General features: G+C 43.9%; 1 protein-coding gene across 3 annotated transcripts in view; it reads left to right on the forward strand.

The window, feature by feature from the left end:
- The window catches only part of LOC145254816 (dual specificity mitogen-activated protein kinase kinase 7-like), a 218700-nt gene that overhangs the window by 172007 nt on the left and 29670 nt on the right, over positions 1-17023 (forward strand). For all 3 annotated transcript variants that reach the window (XM_080113642.1, XM_080113640.1, XM_080113641.1), the window contains 3 exons: positions 385-436; positions 12487-12614; positions 16874-16954. In XM_080113642.1, coding sequence (XP_079969768.1) covers positions 385-436; positions 12487-12614; positions 16874-16954 — 261 coding nt within the window. The remainder of the gene's footprint in view (positions 1-384; positions 437-12486; positions 12615-16873; positions 16955-17023) is intronic.

Consider the following 17023-nt stretch of genomic DNA (forward strand, 5'->3'; position numbering starts at 1 on the left):
TTTCTTCGTTTCATAAAACGGAAATAAAATTAAACAAAGAATATCTTGCTAAAAAGAAAATTTATTGCTATTTTCAAGATTTAAAATAATTAAATAAAATTGAATTAATTTTAATCAATTTTATCAAAGTTGAAAGAAACAGTGTTAATTTTTTTCTTTAAGAAAACACCATGACACTAAGTTTTTTTTTTTTATTTCTTGACCTCTTATTGCAAGTGTTATTTTTAAACTTAACCTTTCAAGGCAAAATATCTCTAACAATATATCTCCACACAGGCAATGCAGAGTGAATAGCTTTAGTAACATGATAAGAGTTGACATACTGTTTAATCCAACAATCTAATCCGTTTTGTTTTTCTACTAATTGTGTTTTTCTTTCTGCAGATTGTAAAAGCATTGAATTATCTCAAGGAGAGGCATGGTGTAATACACAGAGGTAAGAATTTTTACATCAATACATTTAGCGATAGGATGCAAAACATTTCCACTGCTTTGGTAACCGAAATGACTCAACTGTGTTACGTATTCATTTTCTTGTTTCGATTAGAACTTAGATATGGACTATTTGGACCACTGTTTTCATCTTGATGTTATTTTGTCGGGTACAATGTTAAAAACCAGAGTTATCGTTTGATGCTTGTTAAGGTGCAGGCGACGGATCATTTTTTTTTTCTTTTTAAAAATGTTGTTTTAAGCTAAAACAATATTATTTACTGAAGTGTCATGCCGAAAATAGTAATATATCCAAAAATCACGAAAAATCAAGTAGAAACTTATTTCTAGCTCAAAGTAGTTTTTATGGAAAATTGGGTAAAATCGTATTTTCTCTTAGACGTTATAAAGTAGGCAGTAGGAGGCTAAACACAGGGGAAATAACTCTGAAAGAAATATTTTAGATTGTGTCATGGTGGCAATATTTGTTGTCTATAGCGATAGATATTTTTTTAGTAAAAATACAGTAGCAATTATTCTGCTTGATGGATGTTCATAATTTTTGGATATATTACTATTTGCAACATGACAATTAAGTATGTTTTGTTTTTGCTTAAAACAATATATTTAAAAAATCGATTTGTTGACTTTAGCTTAACAAGCACCCATCACTCTTGGAGAAAACATCTGCCATGACAGTTGGGAAATAAACAAATGTCTTTCGCATCTCTTTGATTATCACGAATTACAGCATAATCACGTTGACACACCAGTTCCTGCTGGCTCACCGAAGTTAATCAACATTGAACCTGGTCAGTACTAAATGGGTGACCATTCGGGACTTTCAGGTGCTGTATGTGCTCTCCTCTTATCTCGGCATTGTTTCCAGTCGTCCTGGACTTCTCTTTGCCACTGGACTCAAACAATGCCGATTCAGGAGAGGTGTGGGTGATGATTGCGCAACCCTTGTCTCACAATTACACGCGCTACTGCCCCTAAGGGGTATCCATTGTCTTTCGAGACTGAAAGGAAGCATGGATGGGATCATGACGCATGCAACAGCTTTTGCCTTAACCATTTTGCCTTATAAGTTGTTGAATAAATCAGTTTGTCCTTTGCTCATTTTTGGGTTAGTATTAAACCAATAACAGCATAAGATGTAGCATTCTTGCAGCGTTTTGGATGATGTAACCTCCAACCTTCTTGTGAAACTCTGGAATCTACAAAGAATTCAAGCAGAATTGATAACTTTGGTTATGTTCATCATATATATAGACTTGCTACTTGGCCAATATTGTAGTTAATTAAATCCCAACTCTTATATAACCAATAGCCTGGGTTTCCGGTGTTGCCCGGATCTTTGGAGGTGTATCTTGAGCAAAAAAAAATAAATAAATAAAAAGTGGTAGTAGGCAGGCAGACTCGAACCCGTACCGCTAAGGAGGAAAAAAAAATGTGGAAAAAAAAAGTGATATCTTTGCTATTGCATCCATCATCAAACCAAAACTGGCAAAGGTTTAATCAAAAGTGACTAGTCAATCGAAAAGAGAGGTTGACTTTGGAAAATATTAGCGAAAAAAGCTGCCATGCGTTACAGAGTGAGACTCACGGAAAAACAGAATTTAAACTGCATAAGTAATGTTCTGGGAAGAGGGAGGGGTATTGTTTTTATTGAGATACCATCTCTACGTGATTTTTTTTTTTTTTTTTTTTTAAATGAAGGCTGTTTAAAAAGTATCTGAAGAAATTAGAATGTATCAAGATGAAATCTGTTGTATATTTTGAATTACATTTATTAAAAAAAAAAAAAACACAAAAAAAAAATCCTTGATGTACATACTCATCACAGAACTAAGATCTCATATTCTAAAAATCATGTGAGGTTGGCTATTAAATTTTCTATTTGGCTAGTAAGTGAAAATATTTAGTTGTCAAAGGTCAACTAAAGATAAGTTTGTTCGTAGAGCCCTGTCTTATTAGTTTCATCGTAACGCTTGTAATGAAAAAATAAATAAGACTCAGAAAACTATTCTTTATAGTGTCTAAGGGATAAAACTCTTTTCTTTTTTTTCTTTTTTACTTATTATATAATCCACACAGTTCTCTTCCTTTGCCGTCTGGTTTTCTTAATGTGATCTACAACATACTATAATTACAATTCTGTGGCCTTTTAGCCAAGATCAAAGTGTAGTATCTTTCTCGGCCCTCGTGACAAGATCAAAGTGTAGTATCTGTTCTCTGATACATACACAGCGATAGTCAGTGTTGTTCTGGCGACACATTCTCGTGGCCGGCGAGCTTGTTGGGTAGCGTTCTGTCCGCACCCCCACTTTGTCTGTCTTTCTCTGCTCTCCCCCCTCCCCCACGGGGGGGGATCCGAGCTGATAATTTACGACCTTCCCGCGAGGGAGGGTCGGAAACACTTTCTCTCTTCCCTCCACTAACTTCCCACTCCCTCTCTCAGTTCTATCTCCCCTCTTGCCGCCTTTGGCGCCACTTCTTTTTGGCGCCAAAGTCGGCTCCCAATTTGGACGTCGACTCCACGTCACTCATTTTGGTGAATTATACAGGGAAGAGAGAGCTTCTTTCAAAAATGGACACCCCCAGCCCGGGGACCACCAATACCGATACCCCCAGCCAGGGGGCTACCACAAGAAAAACTGCTCCCCAAGAGGACGACTCCCCAACAGGGGAAGCAAAAAGCAACGGGGCATACCGCCCGGACACTAAACCAAAGGACGCCCCTCAGAAAGGAGAAAACTCACCAGCAGCTCCCCAAGAGGGCGACTCCCCACAAAGGGGAGGAAAAACAATGTTGGACGGGGCATCCCGTTCCGACAACAAAAATCAAGAGGCAGTAGCCCCAAAGGACGATAAGGGAGACAGTGCTCCCCAAGAGGGCGACTCCCCACAAAGGGGAGAAAAAACAATGTTGGACAGGGCATCCCGCTCTGACAACAAAAATCAAGAGGCAGTAGCCCCAAAGAACGATAAGAGAGACAGTGCTCCCCAGGAGGGCTACTGCCCCAAAAGGGGAGCAAATCAAGAAAACGAGGGGGCATACAGCCTAAACCTCCCCAAAACAAAAGGGGCAAAAGCTCCCAAAGACAATAAAGAGGACAATGCTCCCCAGGAGGCCGACTCCCCAAAAAGGGAAGTATTTCCTGGAAGAAGTATAGAGCAGGGAGAGTCGGTCCCAAAGGAAAGCGGAAAGGAAAATGCCCCTCAAAATAGCAACCCTTCCGCCAAGGAACAGCAAAAACAGTCCAACCTCACCAAAGATCCAACACCAACAAGAGGGTCGGCATGGGGGAAGACTGTAGAGAAGCAACTGTCCCCTCAAGAGTATAGAGACTTGTACTTGACCAAGTACAGACAATACATAGAGGGGGCAGAAATTAAACCAGTGCCAGGCGCTTGGGAGGCAATCGAAGACAGAGTGCTCTCCCTCATCATCTCGGATATGCCGGAAAACCGCCTCCTAGGGATGAAAAAGGAAGACATGGCAGGGCTCCTACACAAGCTAAACATCCCGGTATTATACCTGTACCAGAGGAGCTACGCCATGTGGGACATCCTCCTACCCACCAAGGAAGATGCGGAGAGACTCTCCCTACAGGAAATTAAGTATGGGAGAACAAAACTAAAGCCCGAATACCAGGGCAGGACAAGGACCCGGGTGCAGGTATTCAATGTACCTATGCAAATATCAGCAGAAATCCTGGGATCCTTCTTCACACAGTTCGGCGAGGTGGAAAAAATAACCCCAGTGCGGTCGAAAACCGGCATGCACTTGGGCAGCTACACTGTGGCCATGAGGCTAAAGAAAGAAGGCTTCCAGGCGATACCAGCACAGCTGACATTTAAGGAGGCAACTATGACAGTAGTAGTGGAGGGGCGTCGTCCGCACTGCTGGTTTTGCCAAAAACAGGGTCACATGGCCAAGAGCTGCCCTCAAAGGTCAAATCCTACTCAAGTGACACTAAAGGCGGTCCCAACCTCTGAGACAGCACCAGTGTCCAAACAGGCTGTCACAACTCCTGCAACCAGAGCACCAACCCCAGCACCGAGGAAACCCAAAACTGTGCAGGAGCCCAAAGGGGAGGAATGGATCACGGTAATGAGGCGGAAACGGAAGCCCACAATCCCATCTGCCACCGTCCCACAACCAACCCAACAACCGAGGCAGCAACAACAACAGCAGCCTCCACAACAGCCGCAGCAACAGCCATGGCAGCAGACACAGCAGCAGCAGCCAAACCAGCCGTTGAACCAGCCGCAGCAACAACATCAGCTGCCGCGGCCAATTCCACAACCAATGCCACGAAAACAGCAGCAACAACAAAAACAGCAGCAGCAGCAACAGCCAGAACAGCAGCAACAAAAACGGCTGCAGCAACCAGAAAAGCAACAGCATCAACCGGAGAAACAACAATTAGAGGAGCAGCAACAACCAACGGTCCCCACACCAATTGAGACGGGGATCAAGCGAAGAAAACACTGCTCCTCTGAGGATGAATCTGCTAGTGAGAGGGAGAGGAACTCAACCTCACCACTCCCCGGTTCATTCAAAAGAATAAAAAAGAAAAGGAAAGGGGAAGAAAAGGCAGCCCCCACTCCCTGTGAGCATACACCACCTCTAACAACAACACAACCCACTTCCACCCCCATACCACATACTGCACCAACACTAGACACCGCACTAACACCAACACCAACATCAGACACCGCACCAACACCAACACCAACATCAGACACCGCACCAACACCAGACACTGCACCAACACCAGACACTGCACCAACACCAGACACTGCACCAACACCAACACCAGACACCGCACCAACACCAACACCAGACATCACACCAACACCAGACACCGCACCAACACCAACACCAGACACCACACAGACACTCGTCCCCACACCAATGCAAATTGAGCCGCCATCCCAGAAAGAAAAGAATGAACCCGGGAGGGGGAGAGACCCTTCAGATTCTCCCACTTACGGACTCACTCCAACAGGGACTCTCGCCCTCGAAACGAGAGAGGAACTTTGTTCTGTAGACCCCCTGTCTGTGGCAATGGGCGTACCACACCGGCAGAGAAAAAATTTAAAACCTCTGCTGGACTGCCAACAGATAGGGGGAAAAGACGTTAATGTCCCCTCTAATTTCCCGGACGCCCCACGGCTAACAACTTTCGTCAGGCTTCCTGAGGCCTGCAAAACCAACGTGTGGACAATGCTGGAAGCCGCTGAAGGGGCTGGTCCGGGAATTGAACTGATTAGGAAAAATGACCCTTCCCTTGAGGAACTCGCAAAACAATGCAAGGGAAGGGTCCCAGTGTTGGTCCATCCGTCACTCTATAGGGCCCTTAAATTGACTTACCCTTTGGATGTCGGCGGCATTGTGAGAGAAGGTCAGGACATGAAAAACCTGACCACCTTGAGCATTGCACACAACGTCGGTGTCCTTTCCCCGGCTGACTTCGGAGCTGAGTGTAACACACCTTAAGGTAGGTACCATGGCTTTGAATTTGGCTAGTCTGAATGCGAGGGGCTTGAGATCATCGGGCCGGGCGGCTCGCCTCCGGCACGACCTCTTGTCCCTGGGAGTGGATGTCGCTGCGATTCAGGAGACGCATTTCGTTTCCTCTGTGGACTGTCAGGTGCTGGCCCGAGACTTTGAGGTTTTCTCAGCGTATGGCAGCCCGCGGGGGAAGGGAGTTTCCGTGCTGGTTAAACGTACCCTGTCGGCGACGGTCGACGTTGTCCATAGAGATGCAGTGGGTAGGCTGGTTGTGGCCGATGTTGCCGTAAAAGATTCTGTGTTTCGGGTGATTGCGGTTCATGCGCCCAGCACCGCTCGTGAGAGGGTCTCATTCTTCAGTCAGCTTGACGCGTTTGTAGATTGTCGGAAGCGGGTAGTGCTAATGGGGGATTGGAATTCCATCTTAGACCCCGACATAGATAAGGTAGGAGGCGGAGCTAGAGGATCGGAGAGGTGCGAGTCCAGCCTGGCTGATCTGATGGCTAGATGCGGTCTGGTCGACAGGTTTCGGGTCGAGCATCCAGGGCGGGAGATGTGGACGTGGACCAATAGTGTTTCCTCCTATCCAAATACTTATTTGGACAGGATGTTAGTTAGGAGAGGCGAAGTAGACTTCTTATCTTGTCCCACGTTCACTTGGCTAGGCCAGACGGACCATAAATTAGTTATGGCCCGGCTGAAGCTAGGAAATAGGCCTAAGTTAGCGGGGTACTGGAAGTTAAACACCTCCCTTCTGGAGATACAAGACTTCCAAGATCAGTTAAGAGAATTGATTAAAAAGGCACTAGTGGGGGCGGTTACCGGGAGTAAGTGGTGGTTAGGTCTCAAAGCCAAGATCAGAAGCTTCTCCGTCAAGTATGCCCAGCGCCTCGCACTAGATAAGGCCAAGACGAAGAAGAAGCTAGAGCAGAAACTAGCCCAGGCTACGGGGGAGGGTGATAGGGTTAGTCAGGAACTAGCTAAGCAGGACCTTCTACGCGAGACTAGCAAGCGTTACGAAGGCCAAGTAGTTAGAGCTAGGCTTAGAAAGATAGGCAACGAAGCAGTCAATTCTGATGCAGACGTGCGCCGTGAGGTTTCTAGGCGTGGCTCGGACAAATACATTGCAAAAATCAAACATCCGAATGGACGCACCCTGGAATCGACTCGGGAGATCTGCGAGGGGTTTCGAGAACATTTCGAGGAGCGTTTTACGCAGCAGCCCGATCTTCCGGTCCTTGAGTTTAGCGACTATTTGGCCGACTCTCCCCGCCTCGAGGCGGCTAGAGCGGCTAGTTGCGAGGGCCGGGTGACGGAGCGGGAGGTCTTTACTGCGCTGAAGCAGGTCAGCTGTGACAGATCGCCAGGACTTGATGGTCTGCCATACGAACTGTACTTGAGGCTGTCGCCCATGTTTCTGCCTCTTCTGACGGATATGTTCAACCATTGGTTTGCTCAGGGATCCATCCCAGGGCAGGTGACCAAGGGAGTGATCACATTGCTGAAGAAAGGTGACGGGCATGGAGGGGAAGAGTTAGACGACTACAGGCCCATAACTCTGCTAAACACAGAGTTGAAGATTTTGGCCAAGGTCCTGTCGAATCGGCTGCAGGTTGTTATCGACGAGTTGGTTGAACCGGAACAGAACTACGCTGTGAAGGGGAGATCGATTCAGAACAACTTGCACCTGATCCGCATGATCCTAGAGGGGGGAATAGATGACGACACGGAAGCCGCGCTGATAAACTTAGATCAGTCCAAAGCTTTCGATAGGGTCGACCATCGTTTCCTGGCATCTGTCTTAGAGGCCGCCGGTTTTAAACCGGACTTTTGCAAGTGGATCTCCATAATGTATCGACAGCCCATGGCTGTCGTGCAAGTGAACGGAAAGCGCTCGAAACCCTTTGTTATCTCTCGGTCGGTTCGTCAGGGTTGTCCGCTGTCGCCCCTGCTTTATGTCCTGGCTTTGGAGCCTCTTCTCCGCAAGCTGAGACATGGGGAGGCAAATTCGGCCCTGCGCGGAATGGCTCTGCCTGGCGGTTCAGCTGCTAAGGTATCCGCGTTCGCCGATGATGTCACGATCTTCGTGTCGGGCTTCAGAGACATTGAGGTCGTGTCGGAGGCACTCACACAGTACGAAAGAATTACAGGGGCCAAGATAAACCGCAACAAGTCGGTAGGACTGCGGTTGGGCGCATGGAGTGGCAACGCAAACCTCCCTGCGCCCTTCAGCTGGACAGATGGCCCGGTCCGGATCCTCGGCGTGTGGTTCGGACCGGGTCTCCAGCTTGACAAGAATTGGTTGGAGGTACGGTCAAAGGTGGAGGCTGCAGTCAATTCGTGGCTTCCTAGGAAACTTTCCTTAAAGGGTAGAGCTGAGGCGTGCGCCACTTACGTCTTTCCTCTCATCCTTTACCGACTGGCCGTACTTCCCCTGCCTGCACAACACCTAAAAGCTCTTGTCGAACTCTTGTCCTCGCTCCTTTGGGACAGAGGAAGACACTGGGTGAGCAGACAGGTCTGTATTCAACGTCCGTGTGAGGGAGGCTTGGGAATGCCGGACTTGAAGTGTCATCGAGATGCTGAGAGGCTGGCCTTCCTGAGCCACTATATGCAGGAGGACCAACCGTGGCACCCCGTGGTTACTGCCGCCTTCCCCGACCTCGTTCTCGACCCTTCCATCGAGAGCCGTCGCAGGCCGCGGGGAGAATCTGCCTACATGAAAGAGTGCCGAGCCGCGCTAAAACGACTACCAAGGTCCAGTGACCTTGTGACTGCTACCCGTAGGGAACTCCACAGGGATCTAGTGAAGGAGGCTGCTGACGACCCGCTATGCGCGCGTTTGGGGTGGCAGCAGAGTGAGATCCGCTCCGCGTGGAGCTGGGCGCCAGGTTCGAGTCATCTGAACAATTCGGAGTTCTCTCTGACCTGGCGATTGGCCCGAAATGCACTTCCACTCAACAACATACAATGCAGTTCTGGGTTTCTGGAGTCGCCTGATTGTCCCCGTTGTGGGACAACGGCTGTGGAAACTACGGATCACGCTTTCTTCGATTGCCGCGAACTCCGCCAGTACTGGTCGTATGTCAGTGGGGTGACGGCTCGCATCGATCCTGAGCATCCTCGCCCAATTACTGTATCCAATGTTGTGGACAACGTGAGGCCGCCGTGGGACCGGGAAAGACAAATGGTCTACGTTACGATTCTGGCCGTGGCGAGAATGGTGATTTGGACGTCGCGTCTGCAAGGTTGCCGGGGGGTGTTGTCTTTTTCTGATCAAGATCTGATCGCGTTCTTTAAACACCAACTACGGGTGAAGATCAGATGTGATAGAAGAAGGCTGCACCGCGCGGCATTTGACAGAAGATGGATACATGTGGCAAGTCTGTGTGTACGAAGAGGAGCCAAATTTGAATACGTGTTCCCCGCCTAGGTGTGGAACGCGCAGTTCTGTAAAGTTAAATTAAACAAGTAGTCTCTCAGCTAGCTGAGTGTGTGTTCCATCCCTCCCCGATTAGGAAGCCTCCAAGATCCCCATCCCCTCTTACCTGCAATTTTTGTTTTCACCCCTTCCTCTAAATTTTAACCATCTTGGAGAAAAAGAAATACAAACTAACCTCCATCCCTTACCCACAAAATTTTCTTTTCTCCATTCACCCCCATCTAGAGGGCATCCCCACCTAGAGACTGACCCGCAGAAGCGAGGTTCCTTTTACAAACCTAGTGGAACGGGCAGTCTATCAACTAGACGGGGTTGGGAGGGTCCTACTAATCACCTTTTGTTTTTTTGTTTTTTTTCTTCCCCCTCCCTCGACACAAATGAATTATTGTTACCATTTTATTGTTATCTTTTTTGTTTTTACACGTCAATAAAAAATGTTTTAAAAATTGGGAGTTACTAGGACGTCCCCCAATATGAAAGGGTGAATGCGGTATTATGGTGAAAGAAGATACTAGCTGGGAGAAACTTTTGACTTTGTTTAGTTCTGGAGTGACAAGGATGACCAACGACCCCCAAAATCCCCCCTTTTGAGTTGGCCATGTGCCTAAGTTTTTTGTTCATCGTTGATTTTTTTTCTGTATTTTTTTAACATGAATAAAAGATTTAATATCTCAAAGTGTAGTATCTGTTCCGGCAGATACTGCAAGCTATGGCTAGCTATGACTAGCAAAGACCAGATGTGGGGGCAACCCCACATGCCTGACCTTTAACCAGCTCCCATTTCCCACCTCTCGGGAGCTGGTCCCCTTTTTCCCTTCCCCCTCCCTTCACTCCTCACATTAAAAATTGGCCTTGTGCCTAATTTGCTCGGTGGGGGAGCAAATAAATACCATCTGTTCCGGCAGATACTGCACTTAAGATAATTTGTACCAGTCAATGGAGGGGAAACCCTCTATACTGGGACAATTATTATTTTTGGTAACCAGAGTGACCCCTTTTAGGGGAGCTGGTTTTTACCTCACATTAAAAACGGCCTTGTGCCTAATTTGCTCAGTGGGGGAGCAAATAAACACCATCTGTTCCGGCAGATGCTGCAAGCTATGACTAGCTATGACGCCTGGGTAATACCTAGGAGGTCCACCCTCCCAGGCCTTGCCACCGGGCTTTCCGGTGGGGCAAGTTTATTGCTTGCTGCCTGAGGCGCCCCGACCGGGGAATGCCGACGGGGTTACTCAGGCAATTTTTAAAATTGCAGGAGTGCCCCTCCTTTAGGGGAGCCTGCGGGGTTCCCACTTTCCGGCCTTGTGCCACATTTTGCTGATGTGGGCAGCAAATAAATATCAACCCTCTATACTGGGACAATTATTATTTTTGGTAACCAGAGTGACCCCTTTTAGGGGAGCTGGTTTTTACCTCACATTAAAAACGGCCTTGTGCCTAATTTGCTCAGTGGGGGAGCAAATAAATACCATCTGTTCCGGCAGATACTACACAAGATAATTTGTACCAGTCAATGGAGGGGAAACCCTCTATACTGGGACAATTATTATTTTTGGTAACCAGAGTGCCCCCTTTTTGCCTACTTTTAGGGGAGCTGGTTTTTACCTCACATTAAAAACGGCCTTGTGCCTAATTTGCTCAGTGGGGGAGCAAATAAACACCATCTGTTCCGGCAGATGCTGCACTTAAGATAATTTGTACCAGTCAATGGAGGGGAAACCCTCTATACTGGGACAATTATTATTTTTGGTAACCAGAGTGCCCCCTTTTTGCCTACTTTTAGGGGAGCTGGTTTTTACCTCACATTAAAAACGGCCTTGTGCCTAATTTGCTCAGTGGGGGAGCAAATAAACACCATCTGTTCCGGCAGATGCTGCACTTAAGATAATTTGTACCAGTCAATGGAGGGGAAACCCTCTATACTGGGACAATTATTATTTTTGGTAACCAGAGTGCCCCCTTTTTGCCTACTTTTAGGGGAGCTGGTTTTTACCTCACATTAAAAACGGCCTTGTGCCTAATTTGCTCAGTGGGGGAGCAAATAAATGCCATCTGTTCCGGCAGATACTGCAAGCTATGACTAGCTAGGACTAGCTATGACTAGCAAAGACCAGATGTGGGGGCAACCCCACATGCCTGACCTTTAACCAGCTCCCATTTCCCACCTCTCGGGAGCTGGTCCCCTTTTTCCCTTCCCCCTCCCTTCACTCCTCACATTAAAAATCGGCCTTGTGCCTAATTTGCTCGGTGGGGGAGCAAATAAATACCATCTGTTCCGGCAGATACTGCAAGCTATGACTGGCTATGACTAGCAAAGACCGGATGTGGGGGCAACCCCACATGCCTGACCATTAACCAGCTCCCATTTCCCACCTCTCGGGAGCTGGTCCCCTTTTTCCCTTCCCCCTCCCTTCACTCCTCACATTAAAAATTGGCCTTGTGCCTAATTTGCTCGGTGGGGGAGCAAATAAATACCATCTGTTCTTCAGATACTGCAAGCTATGACTAGCTATGACTAGCAAAGACCAGATGTGGGGGCAACCCCACATGCCTGACCATTAACCAGCTCCCATTTCCCACCTCTCGGGAGCTGGTCCCATTTTTCCCTTCCCCCTCCCTTCACTCCTCACATTAAAAATTGGCCTTGTGCCTAATTTGCTCGGTGGGGGAGCAAATAAATTCCATCTGTTCTTCAGATACTGCAAGCTATGACTAGCTATGACTAGCAAAGACAACCCCACATGTCTGACCTTTTACCAGCTCCCATTTCCCACCTCTCGGGAGCTGGTCCCCTTTTTCCCTTCCCCCTCCCTTCACTCCTCACATTAAAAATTGGCCTTGTGCCTAATTTGCTCGGTGGGGGAGCAAATAAATACCATCTGTTCTTCAGATGCGCCACTTCCAGTGGGGAGGCATTGTAAATAGGTACAACATCTATAACATTTTTTAAAAGCAAAAAATTTTCAGAAATGAATTTTTCTTGTCATTTTTTTTTTTTTTTTTCTGAGGTATTAAAGTCCTTCATGGTTTTTCACATGTTTGCAGATTTGATGACCTACAACATTCGTTTTTATCATTTTTACAGATGTAAAGCCCTCCAACATTCTTTTAGATGAAAAAGGCACAGTGAAGCTTTGTGACTTTGGTATCAGTGGCCGATTGGTAGACTCTAAAGCAAAGACCAGAAGTGCGGGGTGTGCTGCATATATGGCGGTAAGTACCAGTATAATTGTATATTGACTAGCGCGACCTGTGAAAATTCCACAGGGAACACATTCATATGTAATATATTGATGTTGGCATTCTGTAGATGTTCAGTGTAAATGGAGACACTTATTGTAGCCTTTTTGTTAAAACTGCAAAAGTATTTATCTAAGCTAGTATGAACGCCCGGCTAGCCCAGATATATTTTAATTCTTGCAGATTTTGTATATATTATTATAGAGTGAATGTTCTATTGATTTTTATGTTATGAAGTTGCGATTTCAAAAATAAAAAAATATATCCTTATGACTTGAGTGCATCAGCTTAAATCGAAACTGAAATAAAAATGTATGAAAAAAAAAAAAAATATATATATATATATATATATATATATATATATATACATACATACAAGGGGCGTTCAATAAGTAATGTCCCTGACCCACTTTCAGTTGTCTGATCTAGCTGAAATTTTGCATGTGCAATGATTTATATCTCTACGGGTTATGTGGCAAATGACAGCTCTGAACTAATTGTGGTTTCTGTTTTACAGGTGTTTGAACTGAGTCAGGTGTAAAATGGAGCCTGTTGAATGTCGAGCAGTGATCCGGTTTTTGTGCTTGAAAGGACGCACACCACAGTAGACTTTTGATGAAATGAAAGAAACTTATGGTGATAATGCCCCATCATATGACCTTGTAAAACGCTGGCATCGTGAATTCAAACATGGCCGGAAGTTTGTGGAAACAACTCCCAGACCTAGTCACCCCCCCCCTCCTTCTGCCATTGATGAGGCATCTGTCTGTCAAGTTGAGGCTGCCATTTTTTAAGATCGGCGCATTACTATTCACCAAATAGCCCAAGATGTCTGTGGAAACTATCATTCATGACCATATGCATAAGGTGTCTGCCAGATGGATTCCCAGGTTGCTCACACCATTCCAGAAGCGAGAATGCATCGAATGCTTGAGGATGAATTTGGAGATGTGCCAAGAAGATGAGTCAAAGTTTTTCAAAAGACTGATTACACAGGATGAAACCTGAGTCCATCACTATGATCCAGAGACCAAAGCCCAGTCAATGCAGTGGAATAACTTGGACTCACCACCTCCAAAGAAGGCAAGGGTGCAGCCCTCCACTGTCAAGGTCATGCTCACAGTCTTCTGGGACGAGGACGGAGTAGTGATGACAGATTTCCTGGCAAAGGGTACCACAATTACAGGAGCCTATTATGCTTCACTTTTGAAGGAATTAAGAGAAGCTATCAAAATCAAGAGACGGGGCAAGATCAGCAAAGGTGCCCTCCTCTTGCAGGACAACGCTCCGGTCCACAACTCGCATGTCATCAGATCAGAAGCACAGGCGTGTGGTTATGAAATATTTCCCCGTCCTCCCTACTCTCCTGACCTTGCACCCTTTGACTTTCACCTCTTCCCTGCCATGAAGTTGTTTTTGAAAGGAAAGCGTTTCCCAGATGATGCAGCCTTGATTTGTGAAGTCACGTCGTGGTTGGAGGACCAACCTGGGGTGTTCTACAAAAACGGTCTCTAGAGCTGGGTCAAATGATGCGAGAAATGCATAACTCTGGATGGTTCCTATGTAGAGAAAGACTAATAACTGTGCCAAGTTTTATTGCTCTACTGCTATGAGAAGTGGGTCAGGGGCATTACTTATTGCACGCCCCTCGTGTATATATATAACTTAAGTTCCTTCAGTCATAATCAGAACTGAAATAAAACTTATGAAGAATCCTTGATAAAATTATAAAAAAAAAAAATAGATGACTTAAGTGCCATCAGCTATAACTGAAACCAAAACTTATAAAGAATTCTTGGTAAAATTATTTATGACAAGGAATGGAAGTACATGACAAATGGCCTGTATGTAAGTATGACACAGAAAATAACATACACACTATCTATATATATATATATATATATATAGATGAAAAACATTTTAGTGTAGATGGTCAGTTAGAATGGATGAAATAAAGGCAGATGGATATCCAAGATCACTATACAAAACTTCTTTGTAGAAGTCAGTGAAACTTGTGACCATGTTAAAAGCTGTTAAATGAAATGTACTACTGAGGTGAGAAAAAGCACAAACAATATTGTTATACTCGTGGGGCCTGTGGAAATTCTACAGGTGACTTTTTCACATGTAATGTACTGATGTTGGCATGCTGTGATGTCCTGATATTATTTGTTAAAACTGCAAAAGTATTTATCTAAGCTAGTAGGGACACCCGGTGTTGCCCAGTTGTAAAATATGCTTAATTATGATATTTTAATTCATGCAGATTTCTTATATATTATTATAAAGTCAATTTTCTATTGATTCTTACATATTATGAAGTTGTGATTTCAAAAGTAAAAAAAATATATCCACATAACTTGGATGCATCAGCTTAAACCAAAACTTATGAAGAAAACACACACACACACACACACACACACACACACACACACACACACACACACACACAGAGAGAGAGAGTTCTTTCAGCTATAAGCGAAACCAAAATGTACAAAGAATTTTTGGTAAAATTCTTTATTACAAGAAATGGAAGCTAAAGGGATATCCAATTTAAATGGCTCCTTAATCTCAACTTTCTCAAAGTGAGGAAATAATAATGCTTCAAAGACGTGTAGTCATACGCAACAGTCGGACAAATTATTCAATGATTAACTTTGTTATAAGTAGGAATTTGTCCATCAATTCTTATTAAACGTAATGAATATATGACAGAATTTGCCTCATTTCAGAATCTCCCTCTTTTTTTTTTCTTTCTCATAATAAAATTGGGGAGGGGGCAGTGGTGGCCGTTATAAATGAAAATGATACCCACCCTCTAAAAAATTTTTTTTTAAACTTTCCTTGCCCAGACAGGACTCTCGAAGAACGAATACCCCCTCCAACAAAAAAAAAAATAGTGATAACTGAAAACAAGGCTGGCCAAACTGAAAAAAAAAAAAAAAAAAAAAAATGAACAAGATGGCAGTAATCTTGGTTGGAAATTTAAAAGCTGTAAAAGGGGGTTAATATTTAAGATGAAAAAAAAAACAACATTTAAAACTACTTAAAAACACTAAAAAAAATTATATAAGTAGGTTGCTAAATAACTTTTATTTATTATAGTAACATTTATTTGTTGTATATTTCATTTTTGATCACTTTTTTAATCTCTGTGAATTGTAAAACAAGTTCCAAATTTTGTTTTAAAAATCTTTAATTTTGTCTGGAGAAAACCTTGAAAAACTTTAAAAAGCCTTGAAGTCCTTGAAAATGGACAGTGAAAATCTGTAGGAACTCTGATTATCATTTTTAACTTGTATATATATATATATATTAAAAGAATAACCACTCCAATACGAGCAAAATGAATTCTCCAAACAGAACAGTTTTGAACCACTTTTATATACCTTACAAAGGTTAAATTCTTACATGACTTTGATTGTAGACAATGTCTAAAATTTAAGTTTCAAGGAGAAATTGAAAATTCAAAGAATTTTGCTTAATTGGTATCTGATAACTGTGGATCGAATTTAATGCAAATTTGAAATATTTGAATTTTCAAATGGGTGTTTGTGCTTATATTATGCCTCCTAAAATTAGATAATATCCTAAAACCATATAATATCCTCAAAAGAAACTGAAATTTAGAGAATGGTTATTGATTGATATCTAGTACCTGTTGTTAAAATTTCATAAAAATCAAACTGATCTGAATTACGTTTCTAAATTTTTGAGATGAGGATTGGTTATTTATATTATTATTCATCGGACTACTATTCTCATCTTGAGTGATTTTTCACGTTTCGGTCGATATAACCTCCAACCTTTTTCAGGTATATCTTGTCGAACTCTACCCCCATGAAGTAAATAAAGGGTTCCGCTCGAAATTCTGTCCAAACTCCTGAGTTTGATAGAAACATTCCCCGAGTTCAACAAGATACATCTGAAGAAAGTCAGAGGTTATATTGACCGAAACGTTGTGGAAATCACACTCCAGATGAGAACAGTAGTCTGATGAATAATAATACGGATCTGAATTAGTCTCTATTTTCGTCGCTGGCAAAAAAAAAAGTGTGTACATATAAAATTAACTGTTAAAAATTACAAACAAATATTGTCCACATTCTGTATACATGAGTTAAATTTGTTTTAGTGAATAACCTATGAATTAAAACATTCAAACCAAAATGGTTGCTCTTTATTTTTCTTCTACACATTTTAAGTTTCTTTTTTTTTTTCTTTTTTTCTAGCCTGAAAGAATTGATCCCCCGGATCCAGAACGTCCAGATTACGACATCCGTGCAGATGTTTGGAGTTTAGGGATTTCTTTAGTAAGTTTTTACTCTTACGTATTACACCTACTATTCTGCAAATGATCTCAGTTGGGAAAATTAGTCCCA

This window comes from Euprymna scolopes, chromosome 30 (genome assembly GCF_053919585.1).
Source record: "Euprymna scolopes isolate OS-2025 chromosome 30, ASM5391958v1, whole genome shotgun sequence".
Classification (NCBI taxonomy): Eukaryota; Metazoa; Mollusca; class Cephalopoda; order Sepiida; family Sepiolidae; genus Euprymna; species Euprymna scolopes.